General features: G+C 55.4%; 2 protein-coding genes across 4 annotated transcripts in view; one reads left to right on the plus strand and one right to left on the minus strand.

Annotated features, from left to right (window-relative positions):
* The window catches only part of BAZ1B (bromodomain adjacent to zinc finger domain 1B), a 72,472-nt gene extending 62,745 nt beyond the window's left edge, over window positions 1-9,727 (plus strand). The window contains exons 16-20 of one of the 3 annotated variants that reach the window (XM_028498271.2): window positions 929-1,044; window positions 3,357-3,502; window positions 4,663-4,766; window positions 5,032-5,405; window positions 9,281-9,727. In XM_028498271.2, the coding sequence (XP_028354072.1) occupies window positions 929-1,044; window positions 3,357-3,502; window positions 4,663-4,766; window positions 5,032-5,389 (724 nt within the window). In that variant the 3' untranslated portion in view covers window positions 5,390-5,405; window positions 9,281-9,727. Of the gene's footprint in view, window positions 1-928; window positions 1,045-3,356; window positions 3,503-4,662; window positions 4,767-5,031; window positions 7,196-7,329; window positions 7,421-9,280 lie in introns of those variants that run through there. The other 2 variants (XM_028498270.2, XM_024119113.3) reach the window with 2 other exon arrangements.
* Window positions 9,728-11,326: 1,599 nt separating this feature from the next.
* FZD9 (frizzled class receptor 9) lies at window positions 11,327-13,554 on the minus strand. Its single transcript, XM_024124495.3, has one exon. It carries the CDS (start codon window positions 13,341-13,343, stop codon window positions 11,571-11,573), a length of 1,773 nt encoding a protein of 590 aa, XP_023980263.1. The 5' UTR covers window positions 13,344-13,554; the 3' UTR covers window positions 11,327-11,570.
* Window positions 13,555-14,212: the final 658 nt, after the last annotated feature.

The raw sequence follows: 14,212 nt of genomic DNA on the forward strand, positions 1-14,212 counted from the left end.
TGGGGCACGAACCCGCGTCCCCTGCGTCGGCGGGCGGACTCTCAACCACTGCGCCACCAGGGAAGCCCCAAAGTTGTTTTTTGATGCATCTTGCCTTTTTGGTCGGTTTTATCCACGGCTCTCTTCCTATGAGATTGTTTCTGCCCTGAGAGTAGAGGTGGTGCTTTGTTCTTCATCCTCATCCCAGTAAGGCCAAACATAGGGCCTTGTAAAGAGGAGACACCTAATGTTTGTCAAAGTTAATAACGTTTTCCACGTTGAAATTTGAGGTTGTAGAAGAGCAGCTTGTAGGCAGTCTGGCTTGGTGTCTCTTTGAAAGGTCAGAGCTGTTTGATCCTGACCCTGCCTAACAGCATTACTCGGTTATTTCTCACTCCATTCCAGCTACACTTAGAGAGATGAGGCTGCTGCTCTGAAATGGTGAGGCTTTGGACCAGCTGTTCTGAGCTGGGATTACCAGTGCTTTGATGTTATGGTCATCTGCAAGCTGTTTCAGCTCCTGGAAGGGGGCCATCAAGGTGGAGTAACACCTGTCTGGGCTGTTTATCCTTTCAGTCCACCCCAGCACTGGGGACAACTTTTAATACCTGAAACGTTACACTGTCTGGCTGTTTTTGTGAGACAGAAGGAACAGAGTTTTGTTTTGTATGTTGAGGGGTGGGTGGGGTTGCATTTTGGTCTTGGTTTTTGCTGCCATTAGTATCGTAGCCAGAGGGTTTGGGGCCTGATAGAGGAGACACTCTGTTAAAGCTTGGGTTTTCATTCTGCTTTCTGTGTCCTGGCCTAGATTCAGGTTCCCTCCCCTTAGCATGAAATCCGTCTAGTCTGTGAAGAGGGAAAAGTTGCCGCAATTTATGTGGGACTTTACCTTTCTTAGGACCCCTTTGGCCTAGATCCGTGTTCTCTACAAGTGTCTTTTCCCCCACAGGAATTATACGGAAGAGTCTGCCTCTGAGGACAGTGAAGATGATGAGAGCAATGAAGAGGAAGAAGAGGAGGAGGAGGAGGAGGGGGAGGAAGATTATGAGGTGGCTGGTTTGCGACGTAAGCATTCAGTTTGCTTTCATAGTTAACATCACATTCTTCTAAGCGGACTTGGAAAGACTGGGTTGGCGGTAGATAACCCAACAAGGCCATCGTGCCGTCTTCTTTTCTTCACAAGTTGTGGTGGAGGGGCGACTGCTGCCATGTTTTAAATGGGTTTTCAAGATGCCAGTTAACTACCTTCCTAGTAGGAGGTTGGGTGGCTTGGTCTCAGAACAGCAAACTATGGCAGATCCACTTGGTCCAAGATTTCATGGAATTCAAGGCCCCAGGTCTGTTTATGACGTGTCTGCTGGTTCTGAGCCCCTCAGTGTGAGGATGGGGTAACGAGGGTCTAGGCCCATTGCTGTCTCTTGCAGTTCTTTTGGCCTCTGGTGCAGTGTTGCTTTTAAAGAAGTTGTTTTTATCTGTGGTTACAGTGGTTCTTCTCTTCCCTGTAGTGTGCAGGGCTGTAGATTTGCTAGTTGAAAGGGGAAGACTTTTTTCCATGGTTTAGGCGTAGTTGTTAGGAAGGTTCAGATCTGTTTCTCTCTAGATGCCAGTAGGGGGAAAAGGCCTCATCACTTAAGCTCACCTTGTTGACTCAGTCTCTCATGTTCGTTTTTCATGAGGCTTTGAGAGTCGTGTCATTTTTGTTAAACCTTAAGTCCTGCAGTCGAGCCTTTTAACAGGCTCCCTTTTTGCAAAATATACCCTTCTTTGTAGGTTAATTACAAACACAAGGTTTTGATGAGCTTTTCAAGAGAGTTTCGGTTCCCAAGATCATGACTCCCTGGACAATGGTACTTGGTGTAAGGAGAGAGAGGATGTTTGGCACTCCTGGTCCTTACTGTACTGGTGCTGTCAAAACCTCAGGGCTTTGGGCTTGCACCCCTTCTACCGTCTTCCCCGATCCTGCAGGGTTTTAATTTGGGACACCTACACTTCTCTCATTCCCCTAGGGCTCCTTTTGTTTGTTCCCAAGGCATGATTTTTCAGGTATCTGGGTAAGGAGACAAGTAGTCCATTAACCTTGCATTACAGAGAGACCACGGAGTACTGCCAGAGTCGTGATTTGGATGCATGGTTGTCTGGGAACAGATTCTAAATATAGCAGTGGACTGATTTTGTTTATTTTCCAAGTAATGGTTGCTTTCCACTTTCAAGTTATTCCTCTCTTTCCAGGGAATTGTTCCCTCTCCAGGTTTCTAGGGTCTTGTCTACCAAAAGGATCCAGGAAGTGTTTGGTACTTCAGAGCTGCTTGTCTACTCTGCCTTGTAGGCCCCCAACCATGTGGTTCCCTCCTGCAGCTCAAGGCCCTGGTCCGGTGGCTGTTCCCTGCATCCATCATTTCATCCTTGGCATCAGCTCCTTACCCTCTCTTCCTCTCCTAGTCTTACAACTTAGAGAACCTAAAATAGTCAGTGAGGGGTCATCATGGTCTGGAAGTAGAATATAAAACACTGTTTATTGATTCTCTGTATCATTGTATCCGTATACCCCCATCTCTGTCCAAATTGTCCCTCCCCATTTTCCAGGGGAAAATTTGCTTAGTGGAGCAGCCTTGAGCTAATCCTGATGGAGCGTTGTTTCCTGGAGACGTATTGAGAAATGTTGGTTTGTCTGACATTGAGTGCCTGTTGTAAACCTGAGAAACAGGCAGCCTTGGGTGCGTTTGTAGTTTTTATTCTCTCTTGGGGGATCCCGGGCAGGGCTCTTGTGGAAGTGGCCAGGCCTACTGTCTATGGTTTTTAGAAATCGCAGAAAGCAGGACTGGGCTAGCCTTAAACTGGATTCAGTGAGGCAGACTTCACATAAGTACTTCCCATAAGTATCAGCTTTTCTCTGAAAAGACTGTGGTGGTGAATATAGGATAACTCTGGGAATTATGAAACAGGATCTGTTCCACACTCAGATTCCATCTTACATGTAAATACATGCGTTCTCAGGCTGAGCTTGGGCTGAAGGAATTCCCAGGCAGACCCATCAGCAAGTGGCTTTTTCTCCTGAGTGAGTCAGTTTACAATTGATTCCTTCCAGGCCCTCATTCCTGAGAGTAACTGAACAGGGTGGGGACAGAGAGTGGACGTACTAAAGGAACTGGCCTTCTGAGGAGACTCTTAAAAGGTCTTTGGCGGTTGCTGAAAAGTATCCATTCTTCCATCTGCTAATGCTGCCCTTAAAGGGTCCTGTGAGGTCGGCAGGAGATGGATAGCAAGAGCACCTCCTAACCAAAGGAAGCCATTGCTTTGCTTGACCAGAGTATCACCCCTTCCATGGGCATGCTCCCTTCATCCTCAGGTCTGCTCTGAATGCATATTTTTTATTTCAGTGAGACCTCGAAAAACTGTCCGGGGCAAGCAGGGTGTCATCCCCCCTGCAGCAAGGCCAGGCCGACGACCAGGTAAGAAGCCGCATCCTACCAGGAGGTCTCGGCCGAAGGCATCACCTGTAGATGAGGCTGAGGTTGATGAGCTGGTAAGAATTACTTATCATCTGCCCTCCAGCATTTCTGTTTTGTATCCCCGTCTCCAGCATTAGGAATTCAGCAGGCAACAGGTGGGAGCCTCCCCTCTGCTCCCTCCTTCCTAACTTTGGAGACTGATGAGGCAGATGGATGGGCCTGTAGGCAAACGAGGCAGCAGGCCCTCCGGGAACAGCTATGTCCGGCATTCCCCTGCTGCAGCCTGCAAACATCTCCTCTAGTTAACAGGCAGCCTGCGACTTGTTAAGGATTTTAAAATAGTATCCATGTGTCTCCCATGGCTCAGAGGGGCTGGGTCTCCGTTGTGGGAATGTCAGCAATGTTGGAGCCTCACTTACTCTTGGGTCTTTTGCCGACAATTGTCATGGGAGGGACGTTACCCTCCCCTCTGCTCCTCAACCAATGTAATTTTAGTGGTTTTACTTTAGGTTTCACTTGAAGTTTAAAGAACAGAAAGAGGCTCTTGAAAATTTGCTTCTTTTGACAGATTAAATTGGAGTTGGAGGTGGGCTGAAGGCGTAAAGCAAGCCGTTAGGGTGCTCAAAGGGTATTGCAGGCACCTCCTGTGTGCCTGGCCCTAAGCCCTTCAGCTCTGTGCCCCTACTGCTGTGAGTCACAGCCTGTTCCTGCCACCTGGAAGGGAGGCACGCCCCTTTCTCTTTAGCCACTTAGCTGCTGCAGGCCTGCAGGGGAGAGCCCAGGAAAGGAATTGTACCTCTTGCTTTTCTTCCCTCTGACACCCCACCCCCACAGAATTGGCTGTGGGTGGTCCCCATAACCCACCTGGCTTTCTGCAGCTGCTTGTTTAAACTCACCCGCAGTGTGACCGTAATCCCAGGTCCATCTGCTCTCAGAGGGCTAGCGTCCTGGTGACAGTGGCCCTCTCTAGCTGGCCCCTGGCAGGACTGCTGTAATACAGCAACTGCTGCGTGTCCTCCGCTGCTTTGCTCACCGTCCACCAGGGAGGAGGCAGGTGGGCTAGTGCCCCCTGCTGAGAGCGCTCCCTGCGTGCAAGTCAGATGATTTTGACCGTCTCTGCTCCGAGAAGATGACTGACCTTTTTCTTTTCTGTGTTAAGCAGATATATGCGTTTCCTGCCCTGTCCACTCTTCGTTTCTCAGACCTGTAATAACATGTCTTTCTTTGGCGCCAGGTACTTCAGACCAAGCGGAGCTCCCGGAGGCAAAGCCTGGAATTGCAGAAGTGTGAAGAGATCCTCCACAAGATCGTGAAGTACCGCTTCAGTTGGCCCTTCAGGTGAGCTCCGTGGCCTCAGGCGCAGGGGAGTAGGGCCAACCTTGCAGCTGAACCCCGAGGACACATCTCAACACATCTCAGTGGCAGGGAAATGAGCTTCCAGACTAGCAGAGCCCGCTCTGAGTGCAAGCGAACACAGTTGCTCTGCCGGCCAGTGGGCTGGTTTCGGCAGGGTGGGTGTTCTGGGGCTGGTGGTTTGATAACAAGGTTTCTGTCCATTGGATTCAGTGCTGCGCTGATCTCCCCATTTGGTTCTTCTCCACAGGGAGCCCGTGACCAGAGACGAGGCTGAGGACTACTATGACGTGATCACCCACCCTATGGACTTCCAGACAATGCAGAACAAATGTTCCTGTGGGAGCTACCGCTCTGTGCAGGAGTTTCTTACTGACATGAAGCAAGTGTTTACCAACGCTGAGCTTTACAACTGCCGAGGCAGCCATGTTCTAAACTGCATGGTGAAGACAGAACAGTGTCTGATGGCTCTGTTGCATAAACATCTTCCTGGCCACCCATATGTCCGTAGGAAACGTAAGAAGTTTCCCGACCGGCTTGCTGAAGATGAAGGGGACAGTGAGCCAGAGCCTGTTGGACAGTCCAGGGGACGAAGACAGAAGAAGTAGAGAGGCAGGGGTCCTGGTAAGGGAGCTGAGGTTGGGGGAATCGAGGGAGAGAGCGAGGGAGGGGGGAGGGAGGCGAGAGAGGAAGCTGGAGAAGAACGTGGAAGGGAGGAGGTCACGGGGAGCCCAGGAATGCGTGTCTCCCAAACTCTCCATGGGCCTTAATCAAGCAGAGCACTTTGGAGAGCCTGATACTGGGTTGGTGGTCTTTGCCCAGAAATACTGTGGGGGATAGATGGCCTTAACCCCCTTTTCCGAGAGTTTCCAGGAAGAGTCCCAGGGTATGGCTTTTCTTGTGAACCCAATTCCTTTTCTTTCTCCTTTCCTAAGGTCCCTCCCACTTTGGCCACCACAACAGTGCCAAGCCCTCTGGTCTCCAGGGGAGGGATTACTGTATTACGTAGAAGGATGAAGGGTAATCAGGCCAACTGGGTTTTTTAATCTATATTTATACACAGTCTTGTTTCTTTAAGCCTGTGCTCTGTCTCTCCCTCCCTCCCTCTCAGGTGATGGTATCAGTGAGTGCCATACAGAATTCTGTGTTCACCAGCATCATGAAACAGTTGTGGTCTGTTGAGTTGATCTTGGCAGAGTAGAGGGATATGTTCTGTAGCCATTCCTGAGTACCCCTCCCCTTCCTTGTGACAGCTCTCTCCCTGCTCCTGCCCCACCTCGCCCCCTGAAAAAAAAACCCTAAGGCACTTCACTCAGAGACTGGAGTCCTGCTTGTAACCATGCATATAACCTTTACTTTGATGGGTCTGGCCAGAGGGGTGTTGGAGCCCAGCCCACCCACATACCAGACAAGCTCTTAGGGGAGCAGAAGAAAAGCAGGAAGAATTTAAATGTTTAATTTTTTTCAAATTGACTTTTCTAGTTATTAAAAGTTGCTTGTTTCAGCAGTGATTGTATAAAGAACATCTTGTAAAAATACTTCTGTCATCTTGCTTTGGCACATGTACAGTACAGTTTATATGATAACGTGTTTGCTTTACTTTGCCCAGTCTCCTCCCTTGGCCCATCGTCTCTCCTTTAGAGAAGTTGGGTTGGGGCTCATCAGGGCCAGCAGTGGGGACCTGGTCATGGACGGCCCCTCTGCCTGCCCTGGTGGCTGCTTCCGCCGCCTCTGTGTGCAGTGCCCCTGCTGTGCTGCTGTTCTGGCCTCAGACTCAGGCTCCCCGCTCAGTGCCGGGGTCGGGGGCGGAGGCGGGGGGCAGGAGGAGGGGCTCAGCGGCCCCTTCCCACAGTGAGTCTAGCACTAGTAGTTATGTTTAGGCAGAACTTTGTAGTCTTCTTTCCCTTTTATGGCAGATTTTGATAAAAACGCAAAACAGGGTTTAATTTTCTTTTCTGTCAGCTTTGAATTTGGAAAAATGGGAGCACCTAAGCTCTTCTGTACCTATTTAAAGTAAGGGAAAAGAAGTCCACCAAGGGGATTGCAGCTCACAGAACCTGAGAATAAAGCCTCTTAAAGTGAAACTTCACGGTGTGATCCTGTCCCCTGGCCTCCTTGCCTCCTTGGGGTTTGCTCCAGGGGCTGCTGGATAGGTTTACCATCCTGGCTCCCCCAGGCTTGGAGTTAGCACTGACGTTACAATTTCACAATCCCAGCCGCCGCCGACACCTGCCCTGCCTCTTACCCTAGAGCCAGTCTGTTCTTGTTAACAGTGAGAATTCCGTGTTCCCACTTCAGTGACACCTGAGTTTTGTTTTTTAAGTTGCCTTTAAGGAGGAAGGGCCCCATTAAAGGGTAAACTTGTAATAAATTGGAATTTCAAATAAACATTATGTACTTGTGTTTATAAAGAAGAAACAATTCTGGTGAATTTTTCTTTGTGCTCTTGGAGGGTGGTTCAGTCCCGAGCGAGCACCGTTTTCCCATGGACTCTTGGAGCCTGTTCTTCTGGAGAGGACCTCCTCTGACTTAGTCTTTTTAACCACAGGTCAGATCCATCTACTGCATTTCTTTGCTTCCAGGAGAGAGTTCTGGTGCCCTGGGTAATCGAAGCCGCGACCTTCAAGCCTCTCCTGGCCTTGTCTTTGTCTCAACACCCACCCCCCTCCCCCCCCCATTCCACTTGAAACTTCTAAGAACTAGGAGAAAGTTTTTTAAGGCTTTGCTATGGGAACTTGTGTAGTCCTTCAGGACTTAATTTTGGGGGAAACGCTTGACATTTTAAAACACTTTTCAAGGAAAATATAAAACATACACAAAAAGTGGAACTAGAACAAATTCCCACCGACTCAGCTTCAGCAGTTCTAGTACATAGCCAATCTTGTTTTATTCATGCCTTCATTTATATTTTATGCTGGGAGTTTTTCTAAAGTCAGAGTGGCTAATTTGAGTAGATCACTGCTGGCTGGCAACCTACCTGTGGAGTTCCAGGATTTTGTAGGGCCACTGCTCGATCCCATTCACTGAGAAGCGAAACTGCCAGTTCCTGACCAGCTGCACCAGGGATGGCATAAGGTAAAATAGGAAGAAATCTGAGGAGAAACCTAAGTCCTGGGTGCGGGTTCTGCCACTGAGTCCCTTTGTGGCCTTGGTGAGCGTGGGCTTTGAGCCAGGCCTGAGCCAAGCACTCGGGGATTTTCAGTCCCGCAGGGGAGGAAGTGGTTTGCCCCAAGGTCGAATTGAATTTGACCAGCCCTCAAGCTCTGGACGAGGGAGCTGTGTAACCTCCAGGCATTTTCCACACAGGCACGGTTGGACTTGGGGCTCCCAGCCCACCCACACCTGTGAAGTCCTATTCCTGGGGTGGGTTTCTTAGGCTACAGCAGGCCAGTGCCTGTGGGGCCTTGTCACCTCATCTAGGCTCTGTATCCTGGTCCTATTCAGCCATCCCAGCCCATTCTGGCCTATCAATCACGAGAAACCTAACGGGCTGATTACTGCAAATGGAGACAGAAAACTTTTTTCCTGAGGACGGGTCTGGATTACTAATGCTGGCAATCAACAGAGACCAACCCCTCTTCCTGCCTACTCTTCTTTCTCCTCAAACCCTGTCCCTGGGGAGGGGGCACAGTCAAGGGTGGCAGTGAGCTGGTGACTGATTCCAAAGCGGCTATTCAGGGGCGGTGCTGCTTCCACTAGGGAACCAGGTCTCCCACTTGCCCGAGAGCCAGGGTTCCCTCCGCAGCGTACGGAGCGAGACACTTAAGACCAGGTAAGGGGAGAAGGCTGCTCCTCTGTTAGCCCCACCCAGGTCCCCCCGGCCTTTTCACACAGGGACTGTCCTGGAGCTTCCTCCTTCAGGGCGGGACTGAGCAGAGAGTGAGGGCAGCTACTGACCCCCCCGCCCCGGGGTGGGGCGGCCTCTCCTCAATCTGACCTCAGTCAAGATCACCCCTGCTGACTCCAGTGAACTTTGAATTGTTTCCCTGGAAGTGATACTGACTGAGGTCAGGGCTCAGAAGTTCCTTGAAGAACAAGCACAGGCTCGGCCCTCAGACAGGCTCAGCTGGCGTGGACACATGCACAGACGTGCCGCTCTAAGGGGCCCTGTGCTGGGCTACCAGGCCCCTGAGGGAAGGGGCGGGGGCTGGGGGCACACAGCGCCCAGGCCGGCAGGTGTTGGCTTCTGAGATGTTTCCATTGGGTTCTGGAATCTCCTTTTTGGGGGTGGGGGGAGGTCCCACTGTGGGACTGGTTTCTCTGGACAAAACCGCCCTAGGTTTTATAACACCCACCCTGTCCATCTCACCCCATGCCCCGATGGACTCCATGGTGTGAAGTCACAAGCTCTGGAGGCCACAGTCTCCCTGGCTGTGTGAACTTGAGCCAACCGAGCCCTTCAAACACTTCCCTTGTCTGCAAAACGGGGAGAGGAGGATCAGATGGAGGACTTCTGTAAAAGGGTCTTTAATAATGTTTCCTTCTTCCTTTTCCTCTAGGGTCTGGGACTCTTCCATAATGTCGTCCAGCGCTGAGAAGCCTTAGCTGGCAAGGCCCGCCCGCCCTCCCTCCCAGGTCCTGGCCTATGTGAACCATCTCGGCCTCAAAGCAGAGCCCCCTTGGGGCCTGTCCTGATTGCACGCCCCCCCGCCCCCCCACCGCCATCCCAGTTGTCCTGGAAGCCAGTCTTGTTTCCGCTGAGTGGGACACAGCCAAGTGCCCGCCGACTGGCAAGGACCGGGGTGAACCGGTGCCGCTCCTGATGCTCGCCCTCCCCTCCACCCTTGGCCCGAACACATCGCTTGCCTCTCTCCTCCCGTTTCCAGAATCCTCTCCTTTGCCTCCGGCTGCCCCTGCCCTAGCGCAGGCCCTCGGCAGTTTCAGGTCGGCTCCCCGCAAACCTGGCCTGTTAAGCCCGCTCTGTGCAGCCACTCCCGACTTGGGCCCCTGTCACCTTCATTAAGCTCATTCTGCTTCTCAGTCAGGGACCCTCCCCCGGCGAGTTGCCACATGTTAGGGTCACCTGGTTTCACTGGTCAGAGGAGGCATGAGGACTTAGCCTGTGTCTATGAGGAGGGCAGGATTTAGACTGGGGGGGCGGGGGCGCATTCCACCTGCCAGCAGCAAAGGGGTGAGGGCTGCGAAATTCCCTTAGGGGTCAGCGCTGTTCCTTGTGAGGGACAGCCCTCTCCCCACTCACCTCCTGAGGGAGCTGACGCCACCTGTCTGACCTCCATCTGGTTTCTTGTTCCTGTGAGACTGGTGGTTGGTGCAGGGTAAAGGGCTCTGGCTGGAGAGGTGCTGGGTTGGGGGGCTCAGCTCTACTGTGATATGAAGCAGTTGACCTTGGGCCTCCCCTTGGCTGGCAGTGGGGCTGGACCCTGGGGCCTCCTGACAGTGACGCTGAACGTGTCATGCACCCAGGGACAGGAACCAAGACCGTCACCTGGCTGGAGTCACAGTGGCCAAAGCAGAGGCTAAGATAGGACGCTGAGGTCTGACTCCACGCTGACAGGGTCTCCCGGACGGCCACGGACGGCCACACACGGAGGTGGCGGGACGGCCACACACGGAGCTGGCGCAGGTCCCGGCAGCCCCAGGGCCTCCCCGGCACATAGATAGGCGCAGTACCTTTTCCTATCCCGGCACACGAATGTGGGAGCTGCCTCAGGGGAGCCATGTGCACGCCCCAGCACCTGCCCCGTTTCTCACTGCTGTGCTCACAACTCAAACCTTTCCGCAGCCCTTCAGGAGCGAGGGACCCAATCCCCACTATCTTCAAGGGCTGTCTCTATGCCTGTGTCTGCTACCAAGATGCCCATATAACAGTCCAGCCCCATCTCCACGCAGAGGGACGAGAGGGTGGAGTGCCCTGACTAGGCCCGCAAGGAGTGAAGTGGCCACATCACATCAGCAATCTTCAAAGGCAATGAGGACAGTCAGCTGGGCCTCGGCCCTCAGGCCCCAGGGAGGGGACAGCAGGATGGGTCAGAAAGACAGTGGGAACAGATCCTGAGCCTCTGGGGAAAACTTTGAGGTAGGCTGATGCCCTCATTTTTTATACAAAATGAGGAAAGCAGAGTCTTACCCAGAGGCCCCAAACAGGCTAGACTCTGCCGGGCCAGAGGGGGACAGTGTCATCCCAGGGGATTCCCTGAGTATCCCAGCAGGCATCCCAGTCTCACTTTGGGAAGCAGGAACCCAGGGCTCAGAGAGGCAAGCAGGTTGCCAAAAGGAGCAAAGAGGAGAAGAAGCTGGGACTCCTGTAAAACACAGTTGTTTCACAGCAGGATGTCCTCCCCATTGATGGAGACCCAGAAAACGGGGTCAGGGGATGAGCCCAGAACCCACCCCCAGCTCTGCTCACAAGGGAGACTCCTGCAGGGCCCTCACCCTCCTACCTTCTCCCTTTCCAGTCCAGAGAAGACTCAGCGGTGCCACACGGGGGTTTATTCTAGTCACAGCTTCCAGAGAAACTCAACAATAAATTACATCATTAAATAAACTCTGCTGGACCACACCCCCTTCTACCCCTCCTCCTCTCCACATGCCCCCACCCCCAGGGCCCTGCGGGGGACTCAGCCAGGCCCACCCCCTTGCACTAGGCGACAGGGGAGTGAGCCTCACTGGGTCCTGACAAGTGAGGGTTGAACGAGAGTCTCCCCGCCCTGGTCCTCGGCCCCTCGCACTCACTTGCCTGACCTTGACAGCTGGGCAGCTGCTAGTCAGCTGTCTCCTCCGGAGGGGGGCCAGGAGGGGGCAACAGCCGCCCCACGCAGGCCTGTGTCCCTAGAGGTGTGTGGGGTTCTCCAGAGAAGGATCCGTCTTAGTCATGTGCAAGACCACGGTGGGGGCCTTATAGTGGCAGTGGGTGCCACGGCCATAGCCCCCGGGGGCCCGGCAGGTCTTTGCCCGCGCCCGGCCAGCTGCCATCTTGCGGTGGCACAGGCTCTGCCAGGTCTGGAAAGTCTTGGAGCTCCATACCCAGACGCCGCTGGTGATGCCCACCACCAGCGACATGAAGATTTTGAGCATAAAGACAGCCACGGTGGGCACTGAGCCCCCTTGCAGCGAGCAGTCCCTCCAGCCGCCGGGCGTGGTGGCTGCCGAGCAGGGCTGCTCTGTGGCCCGCAAGCGCCAGAAGTCCATGTTGAGGCGTTCATAGACGTAGCACACAATGACGCAGGTGGCGGGCACAGTGTAGAGGATGGAGAAGACCCCAATCTTGACCATGAGCTTCTCCAGCTTCTCCGTGTTGGTGCCCCCTGTCTTCATGATCTTGCGGATGTGGAAGAGGGCCACAAAGCCGGTCAGGAGGAAGCTCGTGCCCAGCACCAGGTAGCAGGAGAGGGGTACCAGCACGAAGCCCGTGAGTGCCCCCGCATCCATGCTGGCCACGTAACAGAGCCCGGTCAGCTCATCCCCTGCCACCTTGCGCAGAGTCAGGATAACGATGGTCTTGAGAGCCGGCAGCCCCCAGGCCGCCATGTGGAAGTAGCTGCCGTGGGCCTCGATGGCCTCGTGGCCCCACTTCTTGCCGGCCGCCAGGAACCAGGTGAGGGTCAGCACCACCCACCACAGCGAGCTGGCCATGCCGAAGTAGTAGAGCAGCAGGAAGACGAGGGTGCAGCCCGTGTTCTCCAGGCCCTCCTGGATCACGTAGAGCGCACCCGCCTCCTGGTCGCAAGCCACGCTCTGGGCCCCGGCCACAGCCCGGATGAGGAAGGCTAGCGAGTAGACGTTGTAGCACATGGAAAGGAAGATGATGGGGCGCTCCGGGTACTGGAAGCGGTGAGGTTCCAGCAAGAAGGTGAGCACGGTGAAGGCGGTGGAGAAGAAGCACAGCGCCGACCACACGGCCATCCAGACGAGCGCGAAGTCCTTGTCGCGCCGCGACCAGAACACCTCGACGCCCGGCCCGCAGCGCGGCGCGCACGAGCGGCTCTTCTCCACGTACTGGAACTTCTCGGGGTTCTCGCAGGTGCCGCCGGCGGCGCCTAGGACGGCGTCGCCGGGGGGCCGCGCGGGCCGCGGCGCCACGGGCAGCATACCCAGGCCCTTGTGGGGCTCGGCGGGGCCGGCCGTGGCGTTCTCGGGCGCCTCCATGCAGAGCGCGTGCGGGTCGTTGCGCGTGGGCAGCCGGGCGCAGTCCAGCGAGTCCGGCCAGCCGAAGTTGAACTGCTCCATGATGGGCGCGCAGCGCAGGCGCGCCTGCTCGCACATGGGCCGGCAGGCCGGGATGGGCGTCGAGACCTGGTCGGTGCACATGGGCGCGTAGAGCGAGCACAGGAAGAAGCGCAGGTGGCTGTGGCAGCCGTACTGCACGAGAGGCGCGAACTCGGCCAGCTCGGCGGCCGCCTCGCCCTGAGACGTGTGGCCCAGCAGGTTGGGCATGCGGGTCAGGTTGTAGCCGATGCCGCGGCACATGGGGATCTCCACCGCCTGGCACGGCGCCGGCCCGCGCCCGCGCTCCGGGTCGAAGCGGCCGATCTCCAGCGCCGCGCCGCCCGCCGCCAGCAGCTGCCACAGCAGCAGCGCCCGGCGGAGCGGCGGCACGGCCATCCCGGGCGGCCCCGGCCGAGGGCGGGAGGGCGGCCTCGCCTCACTCTGGCCGCGCCGTCCGGCGCCCCCGTGCCCGCCCGCCACGTCGCGGGGCGCGGGCCATAGCCGAGCTGGCCGAGTGTGTCAGGGCGCTGCCGGGCGCCCTGGGCAGCGCGCGGGGAAGCCGCCGGAGGGAAAGGAGGCGCCGAGCCGCCGAACCGCCGCCACTCGAACGGCCGCCGAGCCAGAGCGTGCCCCGCCTCCCGGGGCCGCGGCTACAAGCCTCGGGGCGGGGCGCCGGGCGGATACGCCCAGAGGCGTGCCCTCAGCACACCGGCCACGCCCCCAGCCGGGCTTTAAAGGCGCCGCGTCTCGCAGCTGCGCGGGGAGGCACCAACCCGGGCGCAGTCTGGCGGGGCGGGGTGTACAAGCGACTTCGTCTGCCCGCTCACACTCGGTTCTTCCCCTCCTGAGTGGGTTGCTGCCCAACCTCTCCCCGCGACAAGACAGACAGCCGGAGGATTTCCCTGCCACCGTACCTCGTCACCTCTTTTTACCCCAGGCGGGACGATTTCTAAGCCTTTTACGAGTGGGACGCCTCGACCGTGTACTCTGGGACAGTTCAAGTGCAGCCTCTGCCTCTTCACTAGTTGTATGTGGCTTTGGGCTCTTCGCTCTGTTTCCTTTGCTGTAAAACCGGCAGATAATCCTGTAGAAATGAACAATTCATTTGTTGCTCACGTGCTACTCACCCGTCACACTGCGCGCGCACTTGACCTCATTGTCTCTCTCCGCAGTCCAGGAATGGTACCTTCTCCCCTTCCCAGGTGGGCCTCGGGGGAGGTGTCACCCTATCCGCGGGAGGTTCTGCTGTCTAGGGTGCCCCTTGA

Source organism: Physeter macrocephalus, chromosome 14 (assembly GCF_002837175.3).
Source record: "Physeter macrocephalus isolate SW-GA chromosome 14, ASM283717v5, whole genome shotgun sequence".
NCBI lineage: Eukaryota > Metazoa > Chordata > Mammalia > Artiodactyla > Physeteridae > Physeter > Physeter macrocephalus.